Here is a 25,944-nt window from a genome sequence, read left to right as displayed (position 1 = left end):
GCCTCCTGGGTTCAGGCAATTCTCCTGCCTCAGCCTCCTGAGTAGCTGGGATTACAGGCACGCACCACCATGCCCAGCCAATTTTTTGTATTTTTAGTAGAGACGGGGTTTCACCGTGTTGACCAGGATGGTTTCGATCTCTTGACCTCGTGATCCACCCGCCTCGGCCTCCCAAAGTGCTGGGATTACAGGCTTGAGCCACCGCACCTGGCCGCTAGTTTTTAAAATTCTATAATAATGCTAGGGACTATTTGATTTTCATATAGAAAGTTTTCATTTTCTTTTGTTTTAACTTTGGGTAGCCTTAGTATAATATAATTGGCCCTTGAACAAAGCAGGGGTTATGGCCCCCACAAAAGTCTGAGTATAACATTTGACTGCCTTAAAACTTAACTACTTATAACTACTGTTATAAGCCTTACCAATAACAGAAATAGTCTATTAACACATATTTTGTATATTTATTATATACTATATTCTTATAATTAAGAGGATAAAAAAGGGTATTGAGAAGATCATAAGGAAAATATATTTACTATTAAGTGGAAGTGGATCGCCATGAAAGCTTTCATTGTCATCATCTTCATGTTTAAACTGAAGAAGAAGAGGGATTGGTCTTGTGTCTTATGGGTGTCATAGGATTTCACTAAGAAATTAGGAATCAAGTATCTAAAAATAAGCAATAAGTATTTACGCTTTTTATACGGAGTTTCGCTCTTGTTACCCAGGCTGGAGTGCAATGGCGCCATCTCGGCTCACCGCAACCTCCGCCTCCTGGGTTCAGGCAATTCTCCTGCCTCAGCCTCCTGAGTAGCTGGGATTACAGGCACGCACCACCATGCCCAGCTAATTTTTTGTATTTTTAGTAGAGACGGGGTTTCACCATGTTGACCAGGATGGTCTCGATCTCTTGACCTCGTGATCCACCCGCCTCAACCTCCCAAAGTGCTGGGATTACAGGCTTGAGTCACCGCGCCCGGCTTAAATAAATTTTTTACTTTTTTCCTGCTTAAAAAAAAAAAATCAAGTCCAAATTCCTCTGCTAGACTCCCCTGCTAAACATAGAAAAGAAAGAATGCATTAGAAAGAAAGAATGCACTGGAAAACAAGAAATTAATAGAGACTGAAAGAAGTCACTTCAGATCTTACCTGTAATTCTCAAGTCTGTTTTGTCTTTAGTTTTCATGAACATTGTTATAAAAGATAGACTACAAAACCACTGAGTGTTGTAAAATAACCAGTCCTTAGGAGAAGGCAAAATGAGATAAGAAATTTGTTGGTGGAAGAAAATACATTATTTGCCTATATTGTATCCATTCACTTCTTTCCAATCTTTTGAATAGGTTGCAGATTATATTCCTCAACTGGCCAAATTCAGTCCTGATTTGTGGGGTGTGTCTGTTTGTACAGTAGATGGACAGAGGTAAGTTTATTTCAAATTCATGAACACCAACTCTAAATCTTAAATTTTGTATAATGGTTAGAATGACATGGAGAAGATCATCTTTTATGATGGAAATTAGTCCTAACAGGACATAATTTCAAAAGGTAAATAAATTTAGATTTTAATGTAATTTTTAAAAACTCAACTGAAAGTTACATTATATTAAGTTTTATGAGACATCTATTTTATTCACTGTTGTAGTCTTGTTTTTTGAGTATTATTCAAATACCTGCAGTTACCAATTTGTTTAGGAAAAGCAGACTTGTCAAAACATGACACTATTCTCTAATGAACCGACCACTAATAAAATTAAGTCCCATTTCTCAGCTTAACATTGGTAACCCATCTGTCGTCTTTGTTCCTCATGTTCCTGTTATAATTAGCATGGGAATTAAGATACTGCAACATAACATATCCCATTATTCATCAGTTCATTTGCAAAGTGAAAAGTCAGTTGCAAAACATGTAGGATTTCGTGAAGTCCGTGAAAGCAGTATTTGAGAATTGCTCACATTGCAGGCACAGCTGCTGACAGATAAGGAACTTGCAGAATTATAAAAAGGATAGTGATGTGAGGGCACTTTAAAGAGAATGATTTGATTTAAAAATCAAAGAATTAAGAGAGGCCCTTGGAAAATGGTAAAGTTCTAGAATATTTTTTCAAGAATGATTCTTTTCATTGTGCTGGGAATTAGGCATAAAGATTATTATCATCTTGTAACTGGTTTTATCAGAAAATTATGCTTTTTTCACTCATTTCAAGACTTAGCTCAGAGATGCATTCTTTTGGTTTTTGTTTTTTTTGTTAAAGTATTTCTTTTTTATTAAAATATAACTTAAATAAGATGTACAACTGTAGGCCGGGCGCGGTGACTCGCGCCTGTAATCCCAGCACTTTGGGAGGCCGAGGTGGACGGATCACAAGGTCAGGAGATTGAGACCATCTTGGCCAACATGGTGAAACCCCGTCTCTACTAAAAACACAAAAATTAGCTGGACGTGGTGGTGCGTGCCTGTAATCCCAGCTACTCGGGAGGCTGAGGCAGGAGAATTGCTTGAACCCAGGAGGCGGAGGTTGCAGTGAGCCGAGATTGTGCCACTGCACTCCAGTCTGGCGCCTGGTGACGGAGCAAGACTCTGTCTCAAAAAAAAATAAATAAATAAATAAAAAAAGATGTACAACTGTAAGCGAATACAGCTTGAAAAGTTTATATGAGAGTTGTAATTTTACCTAAATTTTGTTAAAACTACTAAAAGTAATTTAACTTAGTAGGTTTAGATTTTACTTTTCAAGATAATGTTGTAATTAAAAACTTTGTTTTTTTCTTTTATGAAAATTTGATCTTTTATGTTACCCAGGCTGGTTTTGAACTCCTGGCCTCAAGCAGTCTTCCTGTCTTGGCCTTCCAAAGTGCTGGGATCATAGGCATGAGCCACTGCCCCCAGCCAAAAATTTGTGACTCTTAAGGACCTTCATTTTAGATGATTTTAATTTTTTAATTTTTTTTTGTTTGAGACAGAGTCTTGCTCTGTTGCCCAGGCTAGAGTGCAGTGTCGTGATCTCGGCTCACTGCAACCTCTGCTTCCTGGGTTAAAGCTATTCTCCTGCCTCAGCCTCCCCAGTAGCTGGGACTGCAGGTGTGCGCCACCACACCCAGCTAATTTTTGTATTCTTAGTAGAGACAGGGTATCACCATGTTGGCCAGGATGGTGTTGATCTCTTGACCTTGTGATTTGCCTGCCTCAGCCTCCTAAAGTGCTGGGATTACAGGCATGAGCCACTGTGCTTGGTGATTTTAATTTTTTTACTAAAAAAATCTCAAATACTTACAATAAAAAATATAAAGGTTAGCCCATTCATTTTGAAGATAAGGAATCTGAGGCCCATAGTTGACATGATGATGCTGGCAAAGGTGAAATGAATACCTAGATCTCTTCTAGTTCATTTTTTTCTTTCATTATTGTATGCTTTTTTTTCTCATTTGGGCCTGTAAAATGTACTGAACAGTCACCATATGTTGAATTAAATGTTGTGTGCTATGAAGGGACACAATGAAATGAAAAGACATGGTGACTTTATCCCATGAAGCAAATCCCAGTAGGGAATGGTATTCCTGTTTTTGCATTTTAGGAAATGGTTTATCAAGTAATGGAAGTCTTTGAATTTGAAGGAAATTATTATCATGTAATACTTGGGTATGATTTTTCTCTTCTTAAATATTCTCTATGTCTTAGTTTCTTATCTAGAGAATTCAGAAAGTTGACTTCAGAACTAAAACATATGTATTATCCAAAGGTAATAAGACAAGATTTTAATCATTTTTTAGAATGATTGTCAAGTTTGAAGTTTTTTTTGAAGTTATAATCATATAGTATAACCATAGAGTGTAAGGCTATAGTTATACATTATGAATAAAGCTGATAGGAAAAATATGCTTTTGGCATTTATACATATGTATTTATATTCTATAATACACTCAGAAGTGAGGTGGGTAAGCATTCTTGTTTGACCTTTGATGTCTCTGTCACCCTCTGCTTGGGGTGGTTAATAGTGCCCAGTTTCACTATGAATGACTTTCAGTATGAATGAATGCCTGTGATGTGTTAGGACATTGTTCAGGGAACTTGGGATATTCCAGTAAGTATATCAAAGATCTTTGCCTTTGTGAAGCTTACATTATAATTTGGTTGGCCAGAATGTTTTCATTCCCAAATCTTTTCTCTACTTCATGTACTTCTCAGTTTGGTGGTAACATAAAGCTTTCTTTTTGTTCTTTTATTTATCTCCATGGTAATGATGATTGCCTACTGGAACTTAGTGCCAGCTCTGTCAGGTTTATAAAACTGGATGTTTTTTCTTTTAATGGGGCCAGGATTGTGAGTGGATGTGGTTCATAAGAAGAAGCATTTATAGACAGGGTCTCACAGAATAGTATTGAATCTAAACTGAGCTCTGTTTAACTCCTTAACCATGGTTTAGTCACAGCTTACAACTATGAGTAAAAAAGGTGAATAATTTCTGAAAGGGCTAGTTTATTTTATGTGATTGAATACAGGTGGGAGTAAGGAGGAGCATGCTCTTACGTTCTTGCCCGCAGAGGAAACTTTCCACATTACATATTTATTATCTACTTTAAAACCATAGTTCTGTTACGTGAATACTTTCATGCTTTTGCTTTTTTTCTTCTTCACAGTATTCCTCTTAAACATATGGTCAGTTCTGTATCCATGGAGTCTGCACCTGTGGATTCAAGCAATCACAGATCGAAAATATTTGAGCAAAAAAAGATAGATTAGTTGTGTCTATAGTGAACATGTACAGACATTTTTTCTTGTCATTATTCCCTATATAACACAGTACAACAACTATTTATATGGCATTTACATTGCATTTGGTATTACACGTAATCTGGAGATGATTTAAAACACATGGGAAGATGTGTGTAGGTTATATGCAAATGCTGTACCATTTTATGTAAGGGACTTGAGTGTCTGTGGAGTTTGGTATCACAGGGCCTCCTGGAGTCAACCTCTCACGGATATCAAAGAATGACTGTACTTACATTTATTCTTTAATTTTGACATAAACTTGTGGTTGAATTATGGGAAATTTTTGTAAATTGGAATTAACATGTAAAAAGAATAATTCCAACTATGCAATTACACTTTTTTCCCAGTTGATGTTATTTTTTTAAATCTCCTTTTAAATAGGCATTCCACTGGAGATACCAAAGTTCCCTTCTGTCTGCAGTCCTGTGTAAAACCTTTGAAATATGCCATTGCTGTTAATGATCTTGGAACTGAGTATGTGCATCGATATGTTGGAAAAGAGCCTAGTGGACTAAGATTCAACAAATTATTTTTGAATGAAGACGGTAAGAATTACATAAATATTGGTTGAAAAAATGTCTCATTTTCCTATGTAAATCTAAATCATTTTAAGCATTTTTTTGATTAAAATTAAAAGTGTTTATTTGTCATGTGATTTCTATGCAATCCATAGAGAGAATTTCATGACCTACTTTTAAAAATGGTTATTTTATGCATCTCATACCACTGGGAAGTGGGCTAGGGAGAATGTGAACTTTCCTGGGATTACAGGCGTGTGCCACCACATCTGGCTAATTTTGTATTTTTAGTAGAGATGGGGTTTTTCCATGTTGGCCTGGCTGGTCTCGAACTTCCAACCTCAGGTGATCCACCCACCTCGGACTCCCATGGTGCTGGGATTATAGGTGTGAACCACCGTGCTTGGCCCCTGAGGATTTTTATTTTTTAGTGAGTGTTTTTACTTTTTCTCATTATAACATTAAAAAATTTGAAAGAAACGCATTGTGTTTAATGCTTGGATAATAAGTCATTACAGGAACTCAAAAGAAAAGGGAAGGACAAAAGTAGTTTGAACTGATAGAGATTTTAAGTCTAAACAATTATTTAGTTGAATACAAACTATGCTAAACTATTCCTATGGTTTGGTTTCTGTTTTTTGATCTTTTAAGCATCTGCTGTGTTTCTGATTGATGAGTTAAGATACAGAATTGAAGAGTGAAAGTGAAGGTTGTAGTAAGGGCTGTGAGAGATACACTTTTTTTTTTTTGAGACGGAGTTTCACTCATGTTACCCAGGCTGGAGTGCAATGGCGTGATCTCGGCTCACCGCAACCTCCGCCTCCTGGGTTCAGGCAATTCTCCTGCCTCAGCCTCCTGAGTAGCTGGGATTACAGGCACGCACCACCATGCCCAGCTAATTTTTTGTATTTTTAGTAGAGACGGGGTTTCACCATGTTGACCAGGATGGTTTCGATCTCTTGACCTCGTGATCCACCCGCCTCGGCCTCCCAAAGTGCTGGGATTACAGGCTTGAGCCACCGCGCCCGGCCTTACCATAACCTTTTTATTCTGATGCTACATTTGATTTTATAGATATTACCATAAATGAACAACTTGGATAAGGACATCATGTGTAGAAGCACTCTATTTACTAAGCTCATTGACATCTAGATTTAATATTGAAAGAATTAATACTGTTATTCTAAAAATAATCAAATATTTTAAAAGAAAAATTTAATACTTTTCCATGAAAAGCAAAGGAGAATAGATGTGTCTAGTAAATTGATTGATTTTGAGGGAGATATTTAAGGAAAAGAAAACAAATATAGTAATTTATAGAAGATTTCAGAAACAAAAAAAATGAAATGGACTTGGAGCAAATGAACTTAACAGTGTAAGTAATGAATTTTTGCCATGTGCATTGATGGTTTTAGAAATCATGAATTATTGATACTGTATTCTACATAAGAAAAAATAAGAAATCAGGAGTTTAGAATTGCTTATAATAAGAATGAAATATAAAGTTTAACAAGAGGTTTTGCCTTCATATTTATAGACATTTTTCTAAGCCTGAGCCAACACCACAAGTCTTGAAAGTAATGGTAAATAAAGGCTTTACTATATTACACCTTCCTGAGTTCTGATTAGATTCTGTGCCCTTGAGCCCAGTTTAGTTTAGCCCCAGCAAAAACAGTTTGAGGATCTCCTTCATATTTAAAATTGCAAGGGTAGATTTTTGGTGAAACCATATACTTTTATGATGTGTATGTATATATGTACATCTAGAATTATAAAATTTAAAAAATATATTAATGTTAATGCTAGCTTTATAAGATTGTGATGATTTATTAAGACTAATATGGAAATAGTGACTAGATAGAGAAATTGTAGTGGTTTTTAATAACAGCGGTTTAAAAATGTTTGCAGCATAGAAAATGTTGGTCTTGTGGTAGCAGGTGGCTGATATTTTTTATCATAATAAGTGAGCAAACAAGTTACTTTATGGAGATGTCAGTTTTGCAGACTATGATCTCCCAGGGAAGTCTTTTTCTACCTTATAGTGATCAGTTTAACCAACAAATTATTTATATAGCTTTCCTTGTCTGTACTGTTAACAGCTCTGGAGGGTACATGGGCCTTGGTTCTTGGAATAACTTTTCTGACTGCAGGTTACAGAAGACAATTTAGCAAAAGTTTGACTTGGCCTTACCTGTGAACAAAACCCTTGTAAGGTTCATATGCTAAGCAGCTTGAAAGCTTGTTTTGATATAATATGAAAGAAGTCTGTGTATTTTATTGCCTTGGGGGGAAATAAATACTTGTTAAAATTGATCAGTTTTTTGCATTATAGTTTAAAATATGTCCATAAATTTCAGATGTCACCCATGTCCATTTTGTCAGTACGTGCTCTGATTTGTCATTACTTCAAATGTTAGCCTTTATTAGTATTTCGTATGTTATTTCTGCCATTCACAAATATTTTTAAATTAAAAATCCTAAACCCATCAACTCTGTCCTATGACAGCAGGAAAGAAGAAAATTTCACAGTCATAGGTCTTGGATCAAGGTTTTATACTGCAGTTAGGCTGGTGTTGTGTTACATTCTCTCTGGCGGATTTCCAGATGTTCAGATGTCTGGATTTTGAGCCAGAGTGAGCAATTACATACTTCTGAAAATTGGGCTGTCATGCCATGAAATGATTTAGTGTTCCTTAAGACATCTGGAGTATAGTTTATGTAGCATTTGCAGAGTATGTATCATTTGGAAAATATTTAATACTCACATTTTTGTGATACCATTTGGAATACATACATTAGCAGCCTTCTAGGACTGTAGATTCTAAGCCTGATAATGTCAAAACTCTGAAATGGCAGTTAATGAACATCCATACAAATACAGGTATAAAATAATTTAGCACAATCTGATTTCTGAATTCTGCTTTCTCTCTGCATGGGCTTTTCTTTCAGGTGGATAAGATTTGGAAAATTTTTAGGTTTTGGCCCCCTCTTGCTGCATAGTATTCTTCTGAGACAGCAAGTGTTCTCATTTTGTGTGGTCTCAGAGAAAGCAAACTTCTCTTAGTATAATTTGGAATACGCAAATCTTCATTGTAATAATCAGATATAAAACAAATATTTTAACTTTTGGAACTAGGCATTATGAATATCCCAAAATGTATAATTTTTTATTTATTTATTTTTAATTTACAGATAAAAATTGTGTACAACATATGGTGTACAACACAGTGATTTGAAATATATATTCATTGTGGAATGGCTAAATCAAAGTAATATACATTACTTCATATTTACTTATAATGAGAAAACTTAAAGTATGCTTTCTTAACAATTTTCAAGTACATATAATACTTGTTATTAACTATATCATGTTATAAAATAGATCTCTTGAACTTATTCCTCCTATAACTGAAATTATGTATCCTTTGACCAACATCTGGCAATCCCTTCTTCCCCCTCCGCGACTTCTGGTAACCACCGGTAGATAAATTAAAACGTTGAAGTTTGCTTGTAAATAGATGTTTTCACTCTCCCCAAGAGTTTTGTTTTTAGCGTTTGTGTCATGCAGTGAATGAGAATATAATCAGTTGAGTTTTGAAATTCTTATTTATTGTAAGAATTAAGGAGTTTGGATGAATGTAAAGTTTTAAGTAACTTTAAAATTATATAAGGATACACCTTTACTGTCAGGAAATATAGAAAGCCTAAAAATATCCCCTATAAAACATTAGCCAGGTGTGGTATGTGCCTGTGGTCCCAGCTTCTTGGGAGTCTGAGGCCAAAGGATCACTTGAGCTTGAGAGGTCAAGGCTGCAGTGAGCCATGATTTTGCCACAGCACTTCAGCATAGGTGACGGTGTGAAACTCTGTCTCTTTAAAAAAAAAAAAAATCTCTTATAATTTTATTCTATGTAAAACAATTGTTTGTGTTTTGAAATCCTTCTGTGTAAGTGCTTGTATATAAAGATAAAAACAAAGCACTTAGAAAAAAGCAAAATTGAGTTTACGTTAGCTGTGCTTTTTTCCAAGGTTATTTTAATGTAGTAATATTAGTCAAGTGTTTAAGTATTTGAAATAATGGTATTGCTTTTATATTTTGCAGATAAACCACATAATCCTATGGTAAATGCTGGAGCAATTGTTGTGACTTCATTAATAAAGGTAAAATGTTGATGTTTCATTTTAACCTAGTAAACTTTTTTTTTTTTTAAATAGCTAAGGCATAAAGATGAATCTGGGATTATTTATGTAGAATTATGAAAAATTTTCTCTTTGTGTTAAAAAATTTGTCTTATGGTATAGAGTTAGAATCTTTATTTCAAAATAAATGATGTAGTCATTGCAAGGCCAAAATTAAAAACAGATGACTCACTGTAAATTCCAACAGTTATTTACTCTTGACTTGAAGATCTGGAAAATATTTAAAGTCTGCTGAAGATTAAAGTTTTGATATTTTCCTTTCTTTTCCTTTTGGATCTTCTAGAATGAACAGTTATAAATAGAATTAAAGGCATTTTACTGTATATTTGTTATTAGTATATGTAGGAACAAATGATCTAGAACTTGTTTAAGACAAAGTACATTTACCCTCCAATATTCTCACATCTTTGATGCTCTGATGAGTTGAAATCACAATTTTTGTTTGAACTTGTTTCATTTGTTTTACTTAAATCATGCCATAATTAAAATAAATAAGGCTCATTCCAATTATTAAGTTATATTTTCTTATGCTTTGAAGTTTGCATTATAAGGAGTTTTTTTTTTTTTTTAATTGTTTGGTTTGCCTTAATAATTGGAAGATCTAGTGTTTTGACATAAGTATTTGAAAATGGTTCTCTTGTAATAGATTTTTAAATCTATCACACAATTTTAGATTTTTCAGATTTTTAATTTCTAATTATAAATTTTATTTATTTAAATAAATTTTGTGTTTGGAAACATTTGAATACTTCTTTGATAAATCTGTGCCTGTTCATTACAAGTTAGAGTAAAGCATAACTACATGGCTTTGTAAATACATTACTGTGGATGAGGTACCCTGGTTACATGAAGGATTTTTGAGTATAAATGATACCCATGCCCCAGTTCACAAAACTTCATCTAATTTGTATATTAGAAATCCTTTCTTAACTTTCAAGGGTTTTATATCTATGAGAAAAAGATTTTTTAATTATTATTATTTTTGAGACAGAATCTCGTTCTGTCGCCCAGGCTGGAGTGCAGTGGTACAGTCTCGACTCACTGCAACCTGTACTACCCAGGTTCAAGCAATTCTCTGTCACAGCCTCTTGGTAGCTGGGATTACAGGCGCCTGCCACCACACCCAGATAATTTTTTGTATTTTTAGTAGAGATGGGGTTTCACCATCTTGGCCAGGCCAGTCTTGAACTCCTGAGCTTGTGATCTACCCGCCTCAGCCTCCCAAAGTGCTGGGATTACAGATGTGAGCCACCATGCCCAGGCAAAAAAGCTTTTTAATAGAAGGCTAGTTTCTTAAGAGTCTATATGTTTACTTTGGCCCATTTAATTCTTATAACTCTAATGAAGTAGATGTTATAGCCAAGTGTTTTTAAAATGTAACTAATTGTAATAGGCTATGGAGAAAATTGTCAGTTTGAGGTAAAAGAAACTTGAAAAATGTGATTATTTGCAAGGCACAGTCCTGCCTTTAGATAGCTTACTTTGTAGTACGAGAAATGCACAAGTAAATGGGTCCTTATAATAAAATTCAGTAAGTACGTGATGAGAGAAAAGCTTCATTAATAATTACTCAGAGGCCGGGCGCGGTGGCTCAAGCCTGTAATCCCAGCACTGTGGGAGGCCGAGGCGGGTGGATCACGAGGTCAAGAGATCGAGACCATCCTGGTCAACATGGTGAAACCCCGTCTCTACTAAAAATACAAAACATTAGCTGGGCATGGTGGCGCGTGCCTGTAATCCCAGCGACTCAGGAGGCTGAGGCAGGAGAATTGCCTGAACCCGGGAGGCGGAGGTTGCGGTGAGCCGAGATCGTGCCATTGCACTCCAGCCTGGGTAACAAGAGCGAAACTCTGTCTCAAAAAAAAAAAAAAAAATTATTCAGATTTGAACAAGTAACTTAAAATTAGAAATAAGGAAAGTTACTGTAATGTATATGTTAATGCTTGATGAGACAAACACCAAAATTGTTTCTTCCCAGAAAAATATCCACATACCATAATTTTACATAAATTTCCAGGTGTTCACCACCCTTCGAGGCTGATCTATGGATCCCAGTTTAAGAATTCTTAAACTGGAGAGAGATTAACATGGTACATAGTTTCAAAAAAAGGGCTTATGTAAGTAATTAACAGAAGACTTCCTTAACTGCACACAGTTAAAAGTCTTTCATTAAATGATTCTTGGGCTTAACAGACTACACTGAAATGCTGCATGTGGGAATTGCGTATCTGGTCATATCACACCATCATTTATTAGTTTCACTTGCCATGTTTAGTCATGAGCCATAAACTATACATTGAGCTACATTTTAGAATGAGTGAATAGAAACAGTTAAAACATAAACACAACATTATTAGAGTTCAACAGTGTTAAAATTTGAGTCATCTTGGACGTACAAATTTGATCACTGAGTTTTATAAAAACTTAAATTTACTGGTAAAGTTGGAAATGAGGCTTTAGGATATGGTTTATATTTAAGGTCACTTTCTCCTGAGTTTTTGTTTTTTAGCATGTTTTTTACAAGTGCTTTTTTTTTTTTAATGAAGTTCATACAAATCTTGGAGAAGAAAGCCTGCTATAACCCTATGTAAAATGGAATGCTCCAGAATATGTAATATTTTTCTTAGGATCTTTTAAGGAAAGAATCAATTCATTTGTGTGATCTCTGCAAATTGTATGATGACATAATATTTATAAATTGGTATTGGTTTGAAATTTAGGTAATAAAACCATAGCCAAAAGGGCTTAAACATTGTCAAGCTCTCTTATTTTATGTAGATGGGGAAACTGAGAGCCTGGCAAGGTTGTTAACAGCAGTAGAATTGGGCATTAACTAAATCTCCTGATACTCTGCTGTTCATTACAATTCACGCTGCCATTTTAACGTAGGTGTTTGCCATTTCTCTTGATGACATCTTTAACTTTAATTGGCATAGTTATATTGCCCAAAATGCGGACGTACTATTTTCTTAATTTGAACTGGTTCAAACGATAATAATTAATTGGTTTAAAAGTTATATCTCATTTGGTACCAAATGTCTGTAGTCATTCTTTGGACATTAGTCAGTAAAGAAACAGGCCCTCTTCCAAGGTGCTTGCATCTGAGTACCCAAAGCCACAGATATTTCACCATGGCTAGTAGAGGTGAATTCTGTTTTTTAGCTCTTTTAATTGATGACCTTAAGGCTATTTGTATTTTTTTTTTCTTTCAAAATTCAGGAATTTATCATGGTGCCATTAGAATCATTTCTTCATGTTATTCCCCTCACCCCAAAATTAAGTAGAGTCTTTAGTAAGACTCTTGATTTCATAATTTTGTAGTGTTGATATTTTTTCCTTGTAGGATTGGTGGTGATCCTCAGGAAATGGGGGAAGAGGCAGAGCAAATGTTCAAAAGGATTAGCAGATTGTGGAAAAAAGGAGGATTTGGACAGAAGGAGCCTGTTGCATAAATTCTTAACTACTAAGCTTATAGGAAAACTCCAATATTTAAAATTTTAAACAAAGCTATATAGGTAAATACCTTTTTAAAAACAAATGTCATTTTATACTTAAAATGCACATAATTTTTAAAAAACATAAGGATACTATACTTCCTCTCTTTTTCTCTGTGGTAGCTACTAACTTTAAATGAATACTTTTTGTTATAATCTGTTTTATTTGGGATGGTGATAAGGTGTGATTGCTTGATTGAAAGGAAAGAATAAAAATAAATTTGAAAGGAACAGTTATTTTTATATGACATAGCAGTATACTTATATACTTTTTTTTCTTTTCAGTGGCAAAAATTTCACCGAGTTTTAGTTTAAAAGTTAAGATCTGGTGATAACTTAAGGGTTAAGGTAGGAAAATGAGGACAACATACGGCAAAATAATTGCCACATTTAATGCTTTTTCATGTTAGAAATAGAAGTTACACTGTCTTATGTGTTTTTATCTCTCAGAGTTATGTTTTTGTTTTTTAGAGACAAAGTCTCTCTCTGTTGCCCAGTCTAAGTGAAGTGGTATAGTCAAAGCCTACTGCACCCTCAAACTCCTGTACTCAAATGATCCTGCCACCTCAGGCTCCAGAGTAGCTGGGACCACAGGCACATGCCACCATGCAGGGCTAACTTTTTGTAAAGATAGGGTCTTGCCATGTTGCCCAGGCTGGTCCCCACCTCCTGGCCTAAAGTGATCCTCCCAGTTTGGCCTCCCAAAACGCTGGGATGACAGGCTTGAGTCACTCTACTTGGCATGCCTCATTCTAGTGCTAGTTTCCAGTTTTTGTCATTTAAAGAAGCTCTATTTTTTCTTTAGTCAAAAGTATTCTTGAATTGTAAAAATTAGGGTTTTTTTTCCTCTTTAAACAATTTAAGCATACTCATTGAAAATCAAGACAATCTTAGTTGATGTATATGCAGTGTTCAATTTGGTCATGTTAGCAGTAAACTGCTAGGTTTGCTTATAAGGCAGGTTTTTTAAGTGGTTCGTGACTCTGAGAGTAATGAATGATGTCTTGGACTGGCAGCATTCAGAAGACAGGATTATATTGGTTTATTTACTTCATGTTTATATCAGTTTATGCTTTCCTTTTTTTTTTTTAAATGAAAGGTAGAGCATTTATTGTCAACTGAAAATTGTTCTGTTATTTTATTTTTAGGGTTAATCTGTGAAAATACTAGATCTAGAACAACATTCTTTTTTTACCTGGAGTGTCTTATTTTTTATTTGCCTAATACTCTTTGGCTTTAAAGCATTTTCTATCATAAGACTAAATTAAGACTATTTCATAAAATCATATTTAGTTACCTCTTTTTGCATTTTTCCTCTAGGATCTTTAATTTTTAATTGGCTTGCACCTCCATATTTTATGAATGGAATCAAGTGAGATACTTCTAAAATAACTCTGATTAATGCATTGACTTTAAGTGAGCCATTTTAGTATTAAATTTATTGGCAGATATCCTTATTAACAGTGTTTTTCATCTGTGTTATAAAGTATAATACATAAACCAATTCATAACACTGTAAAAACAGTATAAAAACACTGCAATATAGTTATATTAATTATTTAATAGACAATGTTAAAACTCAGTGCCTTTTTATCAAATTTTCATTCATACAGTATTCTTCAAAGGACTGCAAATTTTGTAACTTGATAGGCATAGTTGTAGAAAAATTTGTATAATTTTCTGGTATCAGGATCTGGTTACCCTTTTCAAACAACCCATATGGGTTTGTTTTTAAAAATCATTTGGTGAGTGGATTAGAAATTTTGATTAGTATATTTCTTCCAATTTAGTTTCTTTTAAAAATGTTTCCACTGTATTTACTACAAATTATTATAACTTTTTCAAAATTAAAATAATACAATATCTAATAATGCTTGTACAGTAATCTTCAAACTGGGATAAACATATCTTTGGATTCCATACTTGGAATTCTTTCCAAGGAATAAAGGGACATTGATAGTTTTAAGATAAGTCAATTTCAAAATCTGTTTCTTTATGCGCCTTTTAAAATATTAATCTGCCTTTAGTCCAGGTATCCTTTTATTTTCCAAAAGGAAGACATAGGTCTCGTGTCCTTCAAATTTTACTATGGTGAACTGCTTCAGGTTGTAAAAACCTCTCAGCCCCCCAGCAAAAGAGGACATTTTGAAATATTAGAATCAGTGACAGATGTGAACCATTGTAATGACTGGTAATAAGTCCTGTTGTATACTACTAGGTTGTTTCCAGTTCATTGGTTTCAACAAAATCTAAAGAGGATCTAAGTAAGTTGCCAGTTAGTAAGAGCACTAGCATAATTTTTGGGGATAGAGTGCTGTGTGACTTTTGGCATGTAATGAGCTGGAGGCATGGAAAGAACTGAGTAACATTGCTATAACAAAACTTTTTAAATTGCATTCTTCTTACCCATTATAAGCAAAGTTTTTCAATTCATACATCTGTAAAAATTAAAAATAGGAAGAAAATTAGTCCTGAGTTCATTCTAGCAATAGAAAATACCCACTGATAGATGAACTAAAAATCCATTACTGTTTCAAATGGGAAAGAAAAATACTCAAAAGGAAAATCTTTCAAATTAGTATGGGAATTATTAGCAAATAAATATTTTTTCCTTAAATTTTTTATTGTGAAAAAGTTCAAACATACATAAAATAGACAGGCTGGTATAGCCAGCTCTCACATACGCATGCCCAGCTTTTACTTTTGTTAACATCTGTTTCTCTACCCGACTCACCCTACTACTCCATAGTGATGAAGATAATGATTTTTAAAAAATCATATTTAGTTTTGCCTTTGCGTAGGGGGGTGATTTACTCTATTTTGTATATGTATGTATGTGTGTTTCCTAAGAGCTTTGCAAATAAGCTTTTTACTGTAACTTTTTCAGAATTAATATGACATGTTAATGATTATTAGATCTCATCTATCTTTGGGGTACATGAAATCTTTCCAAGAGATACACAGGCAGATATATTTTATTGACTTTAGTTAAATGCCATTTCCGGGATAGATAATATGAACAAACAATAATCAAATGCCTTTACATTTAAATGGGGAAGTTTTGGGGCGAAACATTCTTCAGTCAATGCAATTATTCAATACAGGCATACCTCAGAGATATTGTAGATCACCTAACTGAAGTGAAGATTGCAAAAAGGAAAATCATACAAATTTTTTTTGTTAACCAATGCATATAAAAGCTGTGTTTATACTATATTAAGTGTGCAGTATATTGCATCTAAAAATGTAAATACCTTAAGTGAAAAATATTTTATAGCTAAGAAATGCTAAGGATCATCCGAGCCTTCAGTGAGTCCTAATCTTTTTGCTGGTGGAAGGTCTTGTCTTGATGTTGATGACTACTGACTGATCAGTGGTGGTGGTTGCTAAAGGTAGTGGTTGCTGAAGGTGGTGGTTGCTGAAAGTTGCTGTGGCAATTTCTTAAAATAAGACAACAGTGAAGTTTGCCACATCAGTTGACTCTTCCTTTATGAAAGATTTATCTGTAGCATGCAATGCTATTTGACAGCATTTTACTCAAAGTAGAACTTCTTTCAAAATTGGAGTAAATGCTCCCAAATCCTGCTAATGCTTTATGAACTAAGTTTATGGAATATTCTAAATCCTTTGTTGTATTTCAATGATAATCAGAACATCTTTAACAGAAGTAGTTTTCATCTCAAGAAACCACTTTCTTTGTTCACCCATGAGAAGCAACTCCTCATCCGTTCAAGTTTTATCATGAGATTGCAGCAACTCAGTCATATCTTCAGGCTCTACTTTTATTTCTGGTTCTCTTGATATTTCCATCACATGTGCAGTTACTTACTCCACTTGGATCCCCCTCAGTCATCCATGAGGATTGGAATCAACTTCATTAAACTCCCATTAATGTTGATATTTCGACCTCCTTCCATAATAACGAATGTTCTTAATGACATTTAGAATAGTGAATCTTTTCCAGGAGATTTTCAGTTTACTTTATCCAGAGCCATCAGATAATCACTATTATTGCAGCTATAGCTTTATGAACTGTGTTTCTTAAATAGTAAGACTTGAAACTTGAAATTACTCCTTGATCCATGGGCTGCAGAATGATGTTGTGTTAACAGACATGAAAACATTATGCTCCTTGTATGTCTCCATCAGAGGTCTTGGGTGACCAGGCGTACTGTTAGTCAACAGTAATGTTTTGAAAGAAATATTTTATTTTCTAGCTGGTCATGGCGGCTCACACCTGTAATCTCAGCACTTTGGGAGGTTGAGCTAAGAGGATTGCTTGAGCCCAGGAGTTTAAGACCAGCCTGCGGAATATAGTGATACTTCCATCTCTATCAAAAAAACAACAACAACTTTGAGCCATAGGTTTCAACAGTGGGCTTAAAATATTCAGTAAACAATGTGGTAAACAGATGTGGTCTCATCCAGGCTTTATTATAAGCACAGGCAGGGTAGATTTAGCATAATTTTTAAGGACTCTAGGATTTTTGGAATGATGACTGAGCATTGGCTTCAACTTAAGGTTACCCGCTGCCTTAGACCCTAACAAGTCAGGCTGTCCTCTGAAACCAGACTTAACTTTTCCTCTTTGACTATGAAAGTCATAGATGTCATCTTTCAATAAAAGGCTGTTTTGTCTACATTTAAAATCTGTTGTTGGTGTAGTCACCTTCATCACTTCAATTAGGTAGGTCTTCTGGATAGCTTGCTGCACCTTCTGCATCAGCCCTTGCCGTTGTTTCACCTTGTACTTTTGTGTTATAGAGATGGCTTCAGTGAATCAACCTCTGCTAGCTGCAAACCCTTTTCTGCAGCTTCCTCACCTCCGTCAGCCTTCATAGAATTGAAGAGATTTAGGGTCTTGTTCAGAATTAGGCTTTGGCTTAAGGGAATGTTGTAGCTAGTTTTACTTATTTATTTTTTAGTCAGACCACACAAACTTTCTCCATATTAGCAGTTACGCTGTTTTGCTTTCCATCATTCATGTGTTCACTGAAGTAGCTTTTTAAACTGCCTTCAAGAACTTCAAGAAATGCAGAGGAAACTTTGCATTTACAACTTGGCTGTTTGGTGCAAGAGTCTCAACTTTTGGTCTATTGCAGCTTTCAGCATGCCTTTCTTACTAAGCTTAATAATAATCATTCCTAACTTTTTACGTGAGAGATGTGCAACTCTTCCTTTCACTTGAACATTTAGAGGTCATTGTAGGGTTATTAATTGGCATGTTTTCATTCAATATTGTTGTGTCTCAGGGAATAGGGAGGCTCAAGGAGAGGGAGAGAGACAGGAGTGGACAATTAGTGAAGCAGTCAGAACATACACAACATTTATAGGTTAAGTTTCCCTTCTTACATGGACATGGCTTGTGGCACCCCAAAACAAGTGTAATAGTAAGAGCAAAAATGACTGATCACAGATGTCTTATATCATCTGACATATAATAATAATTACCAAAATTTGACACACAGACACACAATTAGCACAAACTTGAAAAAATGGTACCAGTAGACTTACTTGATGCAGGGTTACCACAAACCTTCAATTTTTAAAAACATGAAGTATCTGTGAAACACAATAAAGTGAAGCTCAATAAAATGAGTTATGCCTGTATTTTGTTTTGCTCTATTTACATAATCTGCCTAGAACATTTTGAGTACTTTACCCAAAATGTTATACTGTATAATGATAGACATTGGTAAATACCAGTTATTTCTTAAAAACAATGTAAAAGCAAAATTTAATCGTGCTTTAATTAGTAAGTCACAAAACAGACCAGTTATGTGACCATAGTCTAGAGTTGAATGGTTTTTATTTTTGTATATTAAACATGACAGCCCAATGAAGAAAACTTGTATAAGTTTTATAGGGTACAGTTTAGGTCACAGAATGAAAGTTCAATGTAACTTGTTTATTTTACATTGATTGATTAACCAGTAATTGTCCATATGACATCCCAATGCAAATGCTGACATCCGTTTCCAAAAGAGTTGTTTTTTTTGTGCTTTTTCTAAGGTTACGAAGGTTTTTGTGGTTTAAATGTTGTTACATATTTTACAGCATTAGGATCTATGGAATATTTTGACAACTGCAACAGTTCAATGAAGTTGGTAATTTCTTCTTTTAATTATTTTTCATTGAACAGCTTTGGAGTTACATTTCTACATTTTGATTTCTGGTATATTATAAGGAAAGAAAAAATTATGTCAAAGGGTACTTTAGAGAAAATACGTAGATAGTGATTACAATATGGCTGTTACTAAATTATGCTTAATCTTGTTGAAGTTTTGTTAATGCCTAATTTTGATGAAATAGTACGGTGTTCCTTCCAGCTACTGATTGTATATATGTGATTGCACATCTTTCTTAAATAAGTTGATTTGTAGGTTTTCACATATTGTCAGCCACACTCTAATCCTCTTATAAAGAATGAACCTGGCTTTATTCAATTAAATAATTCTCTGGTACAGGTTTTCCTTCCATAATATTTTAAAGTATAATGTTTTGAATTTTTTTGAGGGTAAAGTGAAAAAAAAATGTTTTAAAAACTTTAGTTGTCAAATTATTTTAATTTAAGCCTCTTTTAGAAATTAGAGATGTATTGTTTCTTTTGGGTGCATATCACCAATTAATACGTTTGATTTCAGATCTACAACTTACTGCTTTCTAAACTTCGCCGAGGTAAAATGAAACCATTTGGCTACTTGAACTGATCTACGTTACATAGGTTTTTCCTATTGACATTTGCAATAGATAACATGTCAGAAATGAAAGTGATGAAACAATACATCTTCCATACTCTGAATTGGCATAATACTAAATACAATAGAAGCTAATTTTTTAAAGACTGTGAAATATAATTTTTTTTAGTTCAAGTATTATTATAATGAGTGAGAGCTACTAAGAGTAGAGCTTTCTCTACGGTGGTAAAATGTAACCAGAATGTTTGCATATACTGGAATTATAAAAGATTAGTTAGTTTTGCAGCATAACTCATTTTTCTAACTCTAATATTAGTTTAAGGATTTAGTAAAATACAAGTAGATTGTTCTTAATTGAAATCATATTTTATATATACTTAATTCTTTTCAAAGGGTGAAACTTTATTTTAAGTTTTTTAAAATATAAGATTAAATAAATAACACATTTTAGCAAATATGTGCTGTCAAGAAAGATAAGGGAATTCATGGTAACTTGTATTTAAAATTCTGTAACTTTGGGTTGGGTAAAGATATACTTAAAATAAAGCATTCCCTTTGTAATTCTGATGCATTCTCAACATATGGGTATTAAAAACATGTAAAAAAAAGTTTATATAAATATTAAATTACTTTAGAACTATTTCCTAAATTTAAAATTACTAATGCAGTATATTAATTTTAATGGTAGCTGTTTGAAATTTTGATATTAGCCTGAAACTTAACTCTGATGGTACCTATATTAACGTATTTATGTCTCTTATTTTTTTGCAGCAAGGAGTAAATAATGCTGAGAAATTTGACTATGTAAGTGCAACATGTCATTCAGTTTTCATGCCACATTCTCTATATATTTGTTTGATTACTAATATTTCCTAATTTTGGTTTATAGGTCATGCAGTTTTTGAATAAGATGGCGGGTAATGAATATGTTGGATTCAGTAATGCAACGTGAGTGTTTTAAATACTGTTTTGTTACATAAAGATACAAACACACAGTATATTTAGAATTGATCTGCTCTCCTTTTATTAGAGGGAAATGAATGATTTCTAAATTACATGACAGAAACACTTAAAAATGCTTTAAATAGTTTTGACAAATTTCTTATAGGTAATTTTACAATCAGAAGAGACCCCAAGTTTATCTCAAATTGCTGGTGCTTATTTAATTTTACCTTTGCTTATAGTACCTGTCTTACCTTTCTTCTATTTCTGTTTCAGGCTAATTTGATTTTTACCCCAATTTTGTACTTTAAAATTTCTAAGTCTACAGAAAGCTTGAAGAAATAAATAGCTGGAATCTTTTACTTATATTTTCTAATATTTTTGTCATACTTGCTTTTTCTCAGCTTCTCTCTCTTTTTTCCCAAAATCATTTCTAATTAAGTTGTAGACATCATGATATTTCACCGTTAAATAAGAAAGCATATATAATCTAAGAATAAGGACATAACCACAATACCATTAACACTTGTATGAATATTAACATTGATTTTAAAATATCAGGACATTAATCAATATATGAATGTCCCCAACTCTTCCCCAAGTGTCTTTTATAACTTTATTATTATTTTTTGATTCAGGAACAAGTCAAGTTTCTCATATTGTATTTATTACGATGTCTGTTTTGTCTCTTTACTTAGAACAATTCCCATCTCTAGATCCTTGGTTTTAAAAATTTTATTAAATGCCTTTTATTTTTAAAGAGTGCAGGCTGCTTGTTTCATAGACTAGGGCTTGCTGACTTTTTTTCTGAAGGACCAGACAGTAAATATTTTAAGCTGTGGGCCATACAGTCTGTGTTGTAACTTCTGACTTCTGCTGTTTAGTAGAAAGCAGCCATAGACAATTTGAGGGCTGTGTTCTAAAAAAACTGTATAAAAACAGGTAGCAGGCCATTGATTGGATGTTTCCCATTTTGTATTTGTCTGATTGCTTCCTTGTAATGAGAAACATTATTATCTTAAGCATTATTGTAACATTATTAAGCAGTTTTAGCATGTATACTAACTACTATTTTACTCTTATTTTACACTTCCTGCTTCACATTTCAGGGGTAAACATTTTCAGGTTGCCTACCTTCCCAACATTAATTCATCAGCTTAAATATCTTTTCCAGGAAGTATTCCATGAATCTCAACTTGCCTGTTTCCTGTGCTCTTCTATTACCATATTTTATCAACTTATTACATGTCTCTCTTTGCTCCATAACCACCATTAGACTCTGCCCTCCTTAAGACCTAGATAGGATGTTGTGTCTTCCAGTTCATTTCTATATCCCTGTTATCTGGCAGATAATAGGCACCTGAGATAGTGTTGAAGAACTATGTGTCAGGCACTGTGATAATTGCTGACTACTTAGTCCTTTATCTAAACTATGTTGATGTTTTTTTTAAAAAACTATGGCAAACTGATAAGAATTTGAAATGTTAAAATGTACAATTAGAAGGGACCCTCCATCTCAGTGATAGAGCTTTACCCACAGTTCTTCTAATATCAGCAGCCCTTTTAGACTTGTAGGGTAATTCTCAAATATACTGCAAGTTAAATCTGTCTAAATCAAAACGCAATTCTCTTTCTTTCCAAACTGCTTTTTGCTGTAGCGATCCCTGTGTCAGCTAATATTATTATCCTCTCAGGGTATGTTAGAAATTGAGGCTTTATATCAGTCTTTACCCTCCCTGTTTCTCCTTTTTCTCATCAGGTTGGAAAGTTATCCAACTGCTTGCATGTTTGATCATACCCCTCCTTTTATTCCTATCACAGCTGCCTAAATTCAGGCTTTTGTCGCTCTCATTACAGTATTCTCTTAATAGATCAGGCATCACTTCTTTTTCCCCTTTCCCAAACTGATGTCAGAGTTATCTTTCTTAAATGTAGATATGCTTAAGTAACTTGTTTGAAAGCCCTCAGGCTTTTGTTTTGTGGATGGTCAGGAGCTATTACATTATTTGGCATCTATCGGTTTTGATAATTTGGTCCCAGTCTCCTTTGTTGGTTTGATGTTTTGCCACTCTTCTCCATATGCTTTTCCCAGTTATATCAGAATATTTGCCATTCTTCAGTGGATTACTATCTTTATACTTTTATAACTGTTCATGCTGCGTAGAATTTGCCAGTGCCTAGGCTTCCCCCTGAAATCTGTTAGTCCATTGAGTCCTGCAAGTTCCATTTTGTGTTTCCTACTCTTAGTGAAAGTTCCATGATTATGTCAAGTTCCCTGATTATATCCGTTGAAATGGACTCTTATTGTACTTTTGGGTAGCTACAGGATTCTGCAATTTTTAGTACATTTTAATGGTAGAATATTTGATAAGTTTAAAGTTAGCATTTTTGTTTACAAAGTATAAAGACTAGAAAGGGCCTGAGTTCATTTTCGTCATTTTACAGTCAAGAAAATGAAGATTGAAAGAATTATCACTTAAACAACTTGTGCAAAGCTACTCAAATAGCCTAATAACAGAATTGATTGGAACCCTGTAGTACTGAATCTTAGTTCATTGTTCTTTATGCTGTATATTACTATACAAATGAAATTGTCAACAATCAGACTTTTACAGAAAGTACATAGAGCAAATGCTTTTTTTTCTTCTTCCAGGTTTCAGTCTGAAAGAGAAAGTGGAGATCGAAATTTTGCAATAGGATATTACTTAAAAGAAAAGAAGGTTTTTAAATTTTTGTTTCTATTTCAAATTATTCTTTTATTTAATTGAATACATGAAGATAGATATACGTTAAGAATTCAACAATAGCCTTTAAGCAACTACCTATTACTATTTAAGGTGCAGAAGTTTTTGCAGGGTGCTCTTCAGTCAGTGATAACAAATTGTTAATGTCATTATTAAATGGATTTGTATCTGGCAGTATTTAAATATTTGACTAATTTTATTTATTAATGTAAATTGTGTTTGAGATTTTGTCCATTTTTTTCAAAAGCATAATGTCTGATTAGTGTTAACTACCCTTGATTTTTTTTTTTAAGTGGCTGTTCCAGTAACTTGATTTATAAATCATGAATCATTTTATCATTGTCAGTTAAACTAGTATCTAGAAACTTACATGATGCCATCTAATTTTGCTTTATTATTCTTTATTTTGTGTTTATACTCTTTTAAAAGTTACATGCTATTTTATTAATTAAAATGAAACACATGTATACATTTGAAATTTAATTTTCCTGTATTTCTCTTCTTATGTGCATTCCTGTGTGCCTGAATTTTTAATATCCTTTCTAATTTTTTAGTGTTTTCCAGAAGGCACTGACATGGTTGGTATATTAGACTTCTACTTCCAGGTAATTTAATTATATAAATTGTATGTATAAATGGATGTGTCAGCTGGGCTTGGTGGCTCATGCCTATAATTCCAGCACTTTGGGAGGCTGAGGTGGGCGGATCACAAGGTCAATAGATTGAGACCATCCTGGCCAACATGGTGAAACCCTGTCTTTATAAAAATACACTACCCTGTTTTTGTAAAAATGCAAAAATAAGCTGGGTGTGATGGTGCGCACCTGTAATCCCGGCTACTTGGGAGGCTGAGGCAGGAGAATCTCCTGAACCTGGAAGGCGGAGGTTGCAGTGAGCCGAGATCGCGCCACTGCATTCCAGCCTGGCAACAGAGTGATACTCTGCCTGGAAAAAAAATAATAAAATAAATGGATGTGTCACATTATGCAAAATACAGATGTCTCAGAAATCTTGGTTCTAGGCTGTGAGAAAATACATTTTCCATTGACTTTCAAAAATGTCTTCATAAAAGTCAGTCTCATGTCTATGTTGCCTGAAAATTCATGCCTCAAAATGTAATAGGGAAATTTTTTCCTGAAAACATATTTAAGAATTGTCAAAAATAATGTACACTCCCAGAAGTTGGCAATCCTAGTTAAAAACTGAGCTCGAAATTTTTCTTAGCTTTTACATTTTGTTTAGGAAAAGCTATTATTAATTTTTTAATCAGAGAGCTCTTATTCAGCATTTAAAAGTGTGAATGTCTCAGCTGACTTGATATCTTTTGTAATTTCTTTGTTACTACTCTATTCTGGCTTATCTGGTCCCAGTTCATTTCTGCAGTGTCAGATGTTGGGCTTTCTTCTAAGTTAGTGTAGCCCTCAATATTCAGGGGCTAAGATTGGGCGAGAGGGAACAGGCTGCACACAATGGGCTGTGCTATAGAGCTCAATTTAGAATAGCCTTCCTGGAGATTTCTTCTCTCACTCACATTTTCAGTTCAATTTATTCTTACATATTTATCACAGTTGGTGCTATTGATGGGACTGTAACGTGAAGCTACATAGTAGGCTACATTATTGCCAATTTCTAGTTCTTGTTACATTTCCCTGTCTTACTTTTAAAGGTTCTTTAATTTTATCCTTTCAGTAATCTTAGAGAATATATAAGGGAGGTTGATGAGTTAGATTTTAATAGATGTCCAGGTTGCAGCTAGTCATCTGCCCAGTGTGAAAAGCCATAAATTGGGAATCCAGATCATCAATATAAAATGTGAGTTCTAGCCCAGCCATTTATTAGCTATGTGACCTAATTAGCTACCGATCCCTAGTTTCCTTATCTGTAGCATATGCCTAACCTACCTTGCTGTATTATGTTGAAGATAACATGAGATGACATGTGAAATTCCTTTGAAACTATGTCATATCATTGAACTCCAATAGCCTTTATTTTTTCCCTAGTTTGTATGAATTTTTTCCATAAGTTTCTTTTTCTTTAGAATACATATTTAAATTTGGCTGTTATAGCTTAGATGCTGCTAATCTACTATAATTAAAATTTCTATACTTGATGGCAAAAATTAAGAGACAGCTGTAGAAGTGGTACTGACTGTTTTGGAGAAGGACTGCATCAAATTGAACTGCCATTGAGGTTAGCAGCAGAGTACTCAAGTCGGTATTTTGGCAGATTAAGAGTGTGCTGCCCTATGACAAACACAATTCCAATTAATATTAAGTATAAATTAGAAAATGATTATTGGCTGGCCGGGCGCGGTGGCTCAAGCCTGTAATCCCAGCACTTTGGGAGGCCGAGGCGGGTGGATCACGAGGTCAAGAGATCGAGACCATCCTGGTCAACATGGTGAAACCCCGTCTCTACTAAAAATACAAAACATTAGCTGGGCATGGTGGCGCGTGCCTGTAATCCCAGCTACTCGGGAGGCTGAGGCAGGAGAATTGCCTGAACCCAGGAGGCGGAGGTTGCGGTGAGCCGAGATCGCGCCATTGCACTCCAGCCTGGGTAACATGAGTGAAA

The 25,944-nt window shown here is 34.2% G+C and overlaps 1 protein-coding gene across 6 annotated transcripts in view; it reads left to right on the top strand.

Annotated features, from left to right (window-relative positions):
• The window catches only part of GLS (glutaminase), a 74,600-nt gene that overhangs the window by 13,569 nt on the left and 35,087 nt on the right, over positions 1 to 25,944 (top strand). For 4 of the 6 annotated variants that reach the window (XM_032292613.1, XM_032292619.1, XM_032292615.1 and 1 more), the window contains 7 exons: positions 1,344 to 1,423; positions 5,156 to 5,319; positions 9,395 to 9,453; positions 20,456 to 20,488; positions 20,574 to 20,632; positions 23,280 to 23,346; positions 23,925 to 23,975. In XM_032292613.1, coding sequence (XP_032148504.1) covers positions 1,344 to 1,423; positions 5,156 to 5,319; positions 9,395 to 9,453; positions 20,456 to 20,488; positions 20,574 to 20,632; positions 23,280 to 23,346; positions 23,925 to 23,975 — 513 coding nt within the window. Of the gene's footprint in view, positions 1 to 1,343; positions 1,424 to 5,155; positions 5,320 to 9,394; positions 9,454 to 12,835; positions 13,008 to 17,917; positions 19,665 to 20,455; positions 20,489 to 20,573; positions 20,633 to 23,279; positions 23,347 to 23,924; positions 23,976 to 25,944 lie in introns of those variants that run through there. The other 2 variants (XM_032292617.1, XM_032292618.1) reach the window with 2 other exon arrangements.

The sequence above is a fragment of the Sapajus apella genome, unplaced genomic scaffold (genome assembly GCF_009761245.1).
Source record: "Sapajus apella isolate SASKATOON/1434 unplaced genomic scaffold, GSC_monkey_1.0 scaffold28, whole genome shotgun sequence".
NCBI lineage: Eukaryota > Metazoa > Chordata > Mammalia > Primates > Cebidae > Sapajus > Sapajus apella.
Note: the sequence above shows the minus strand (reverse complement) of the source record. Positions and strands in the feature narration are given on the sequence as shown.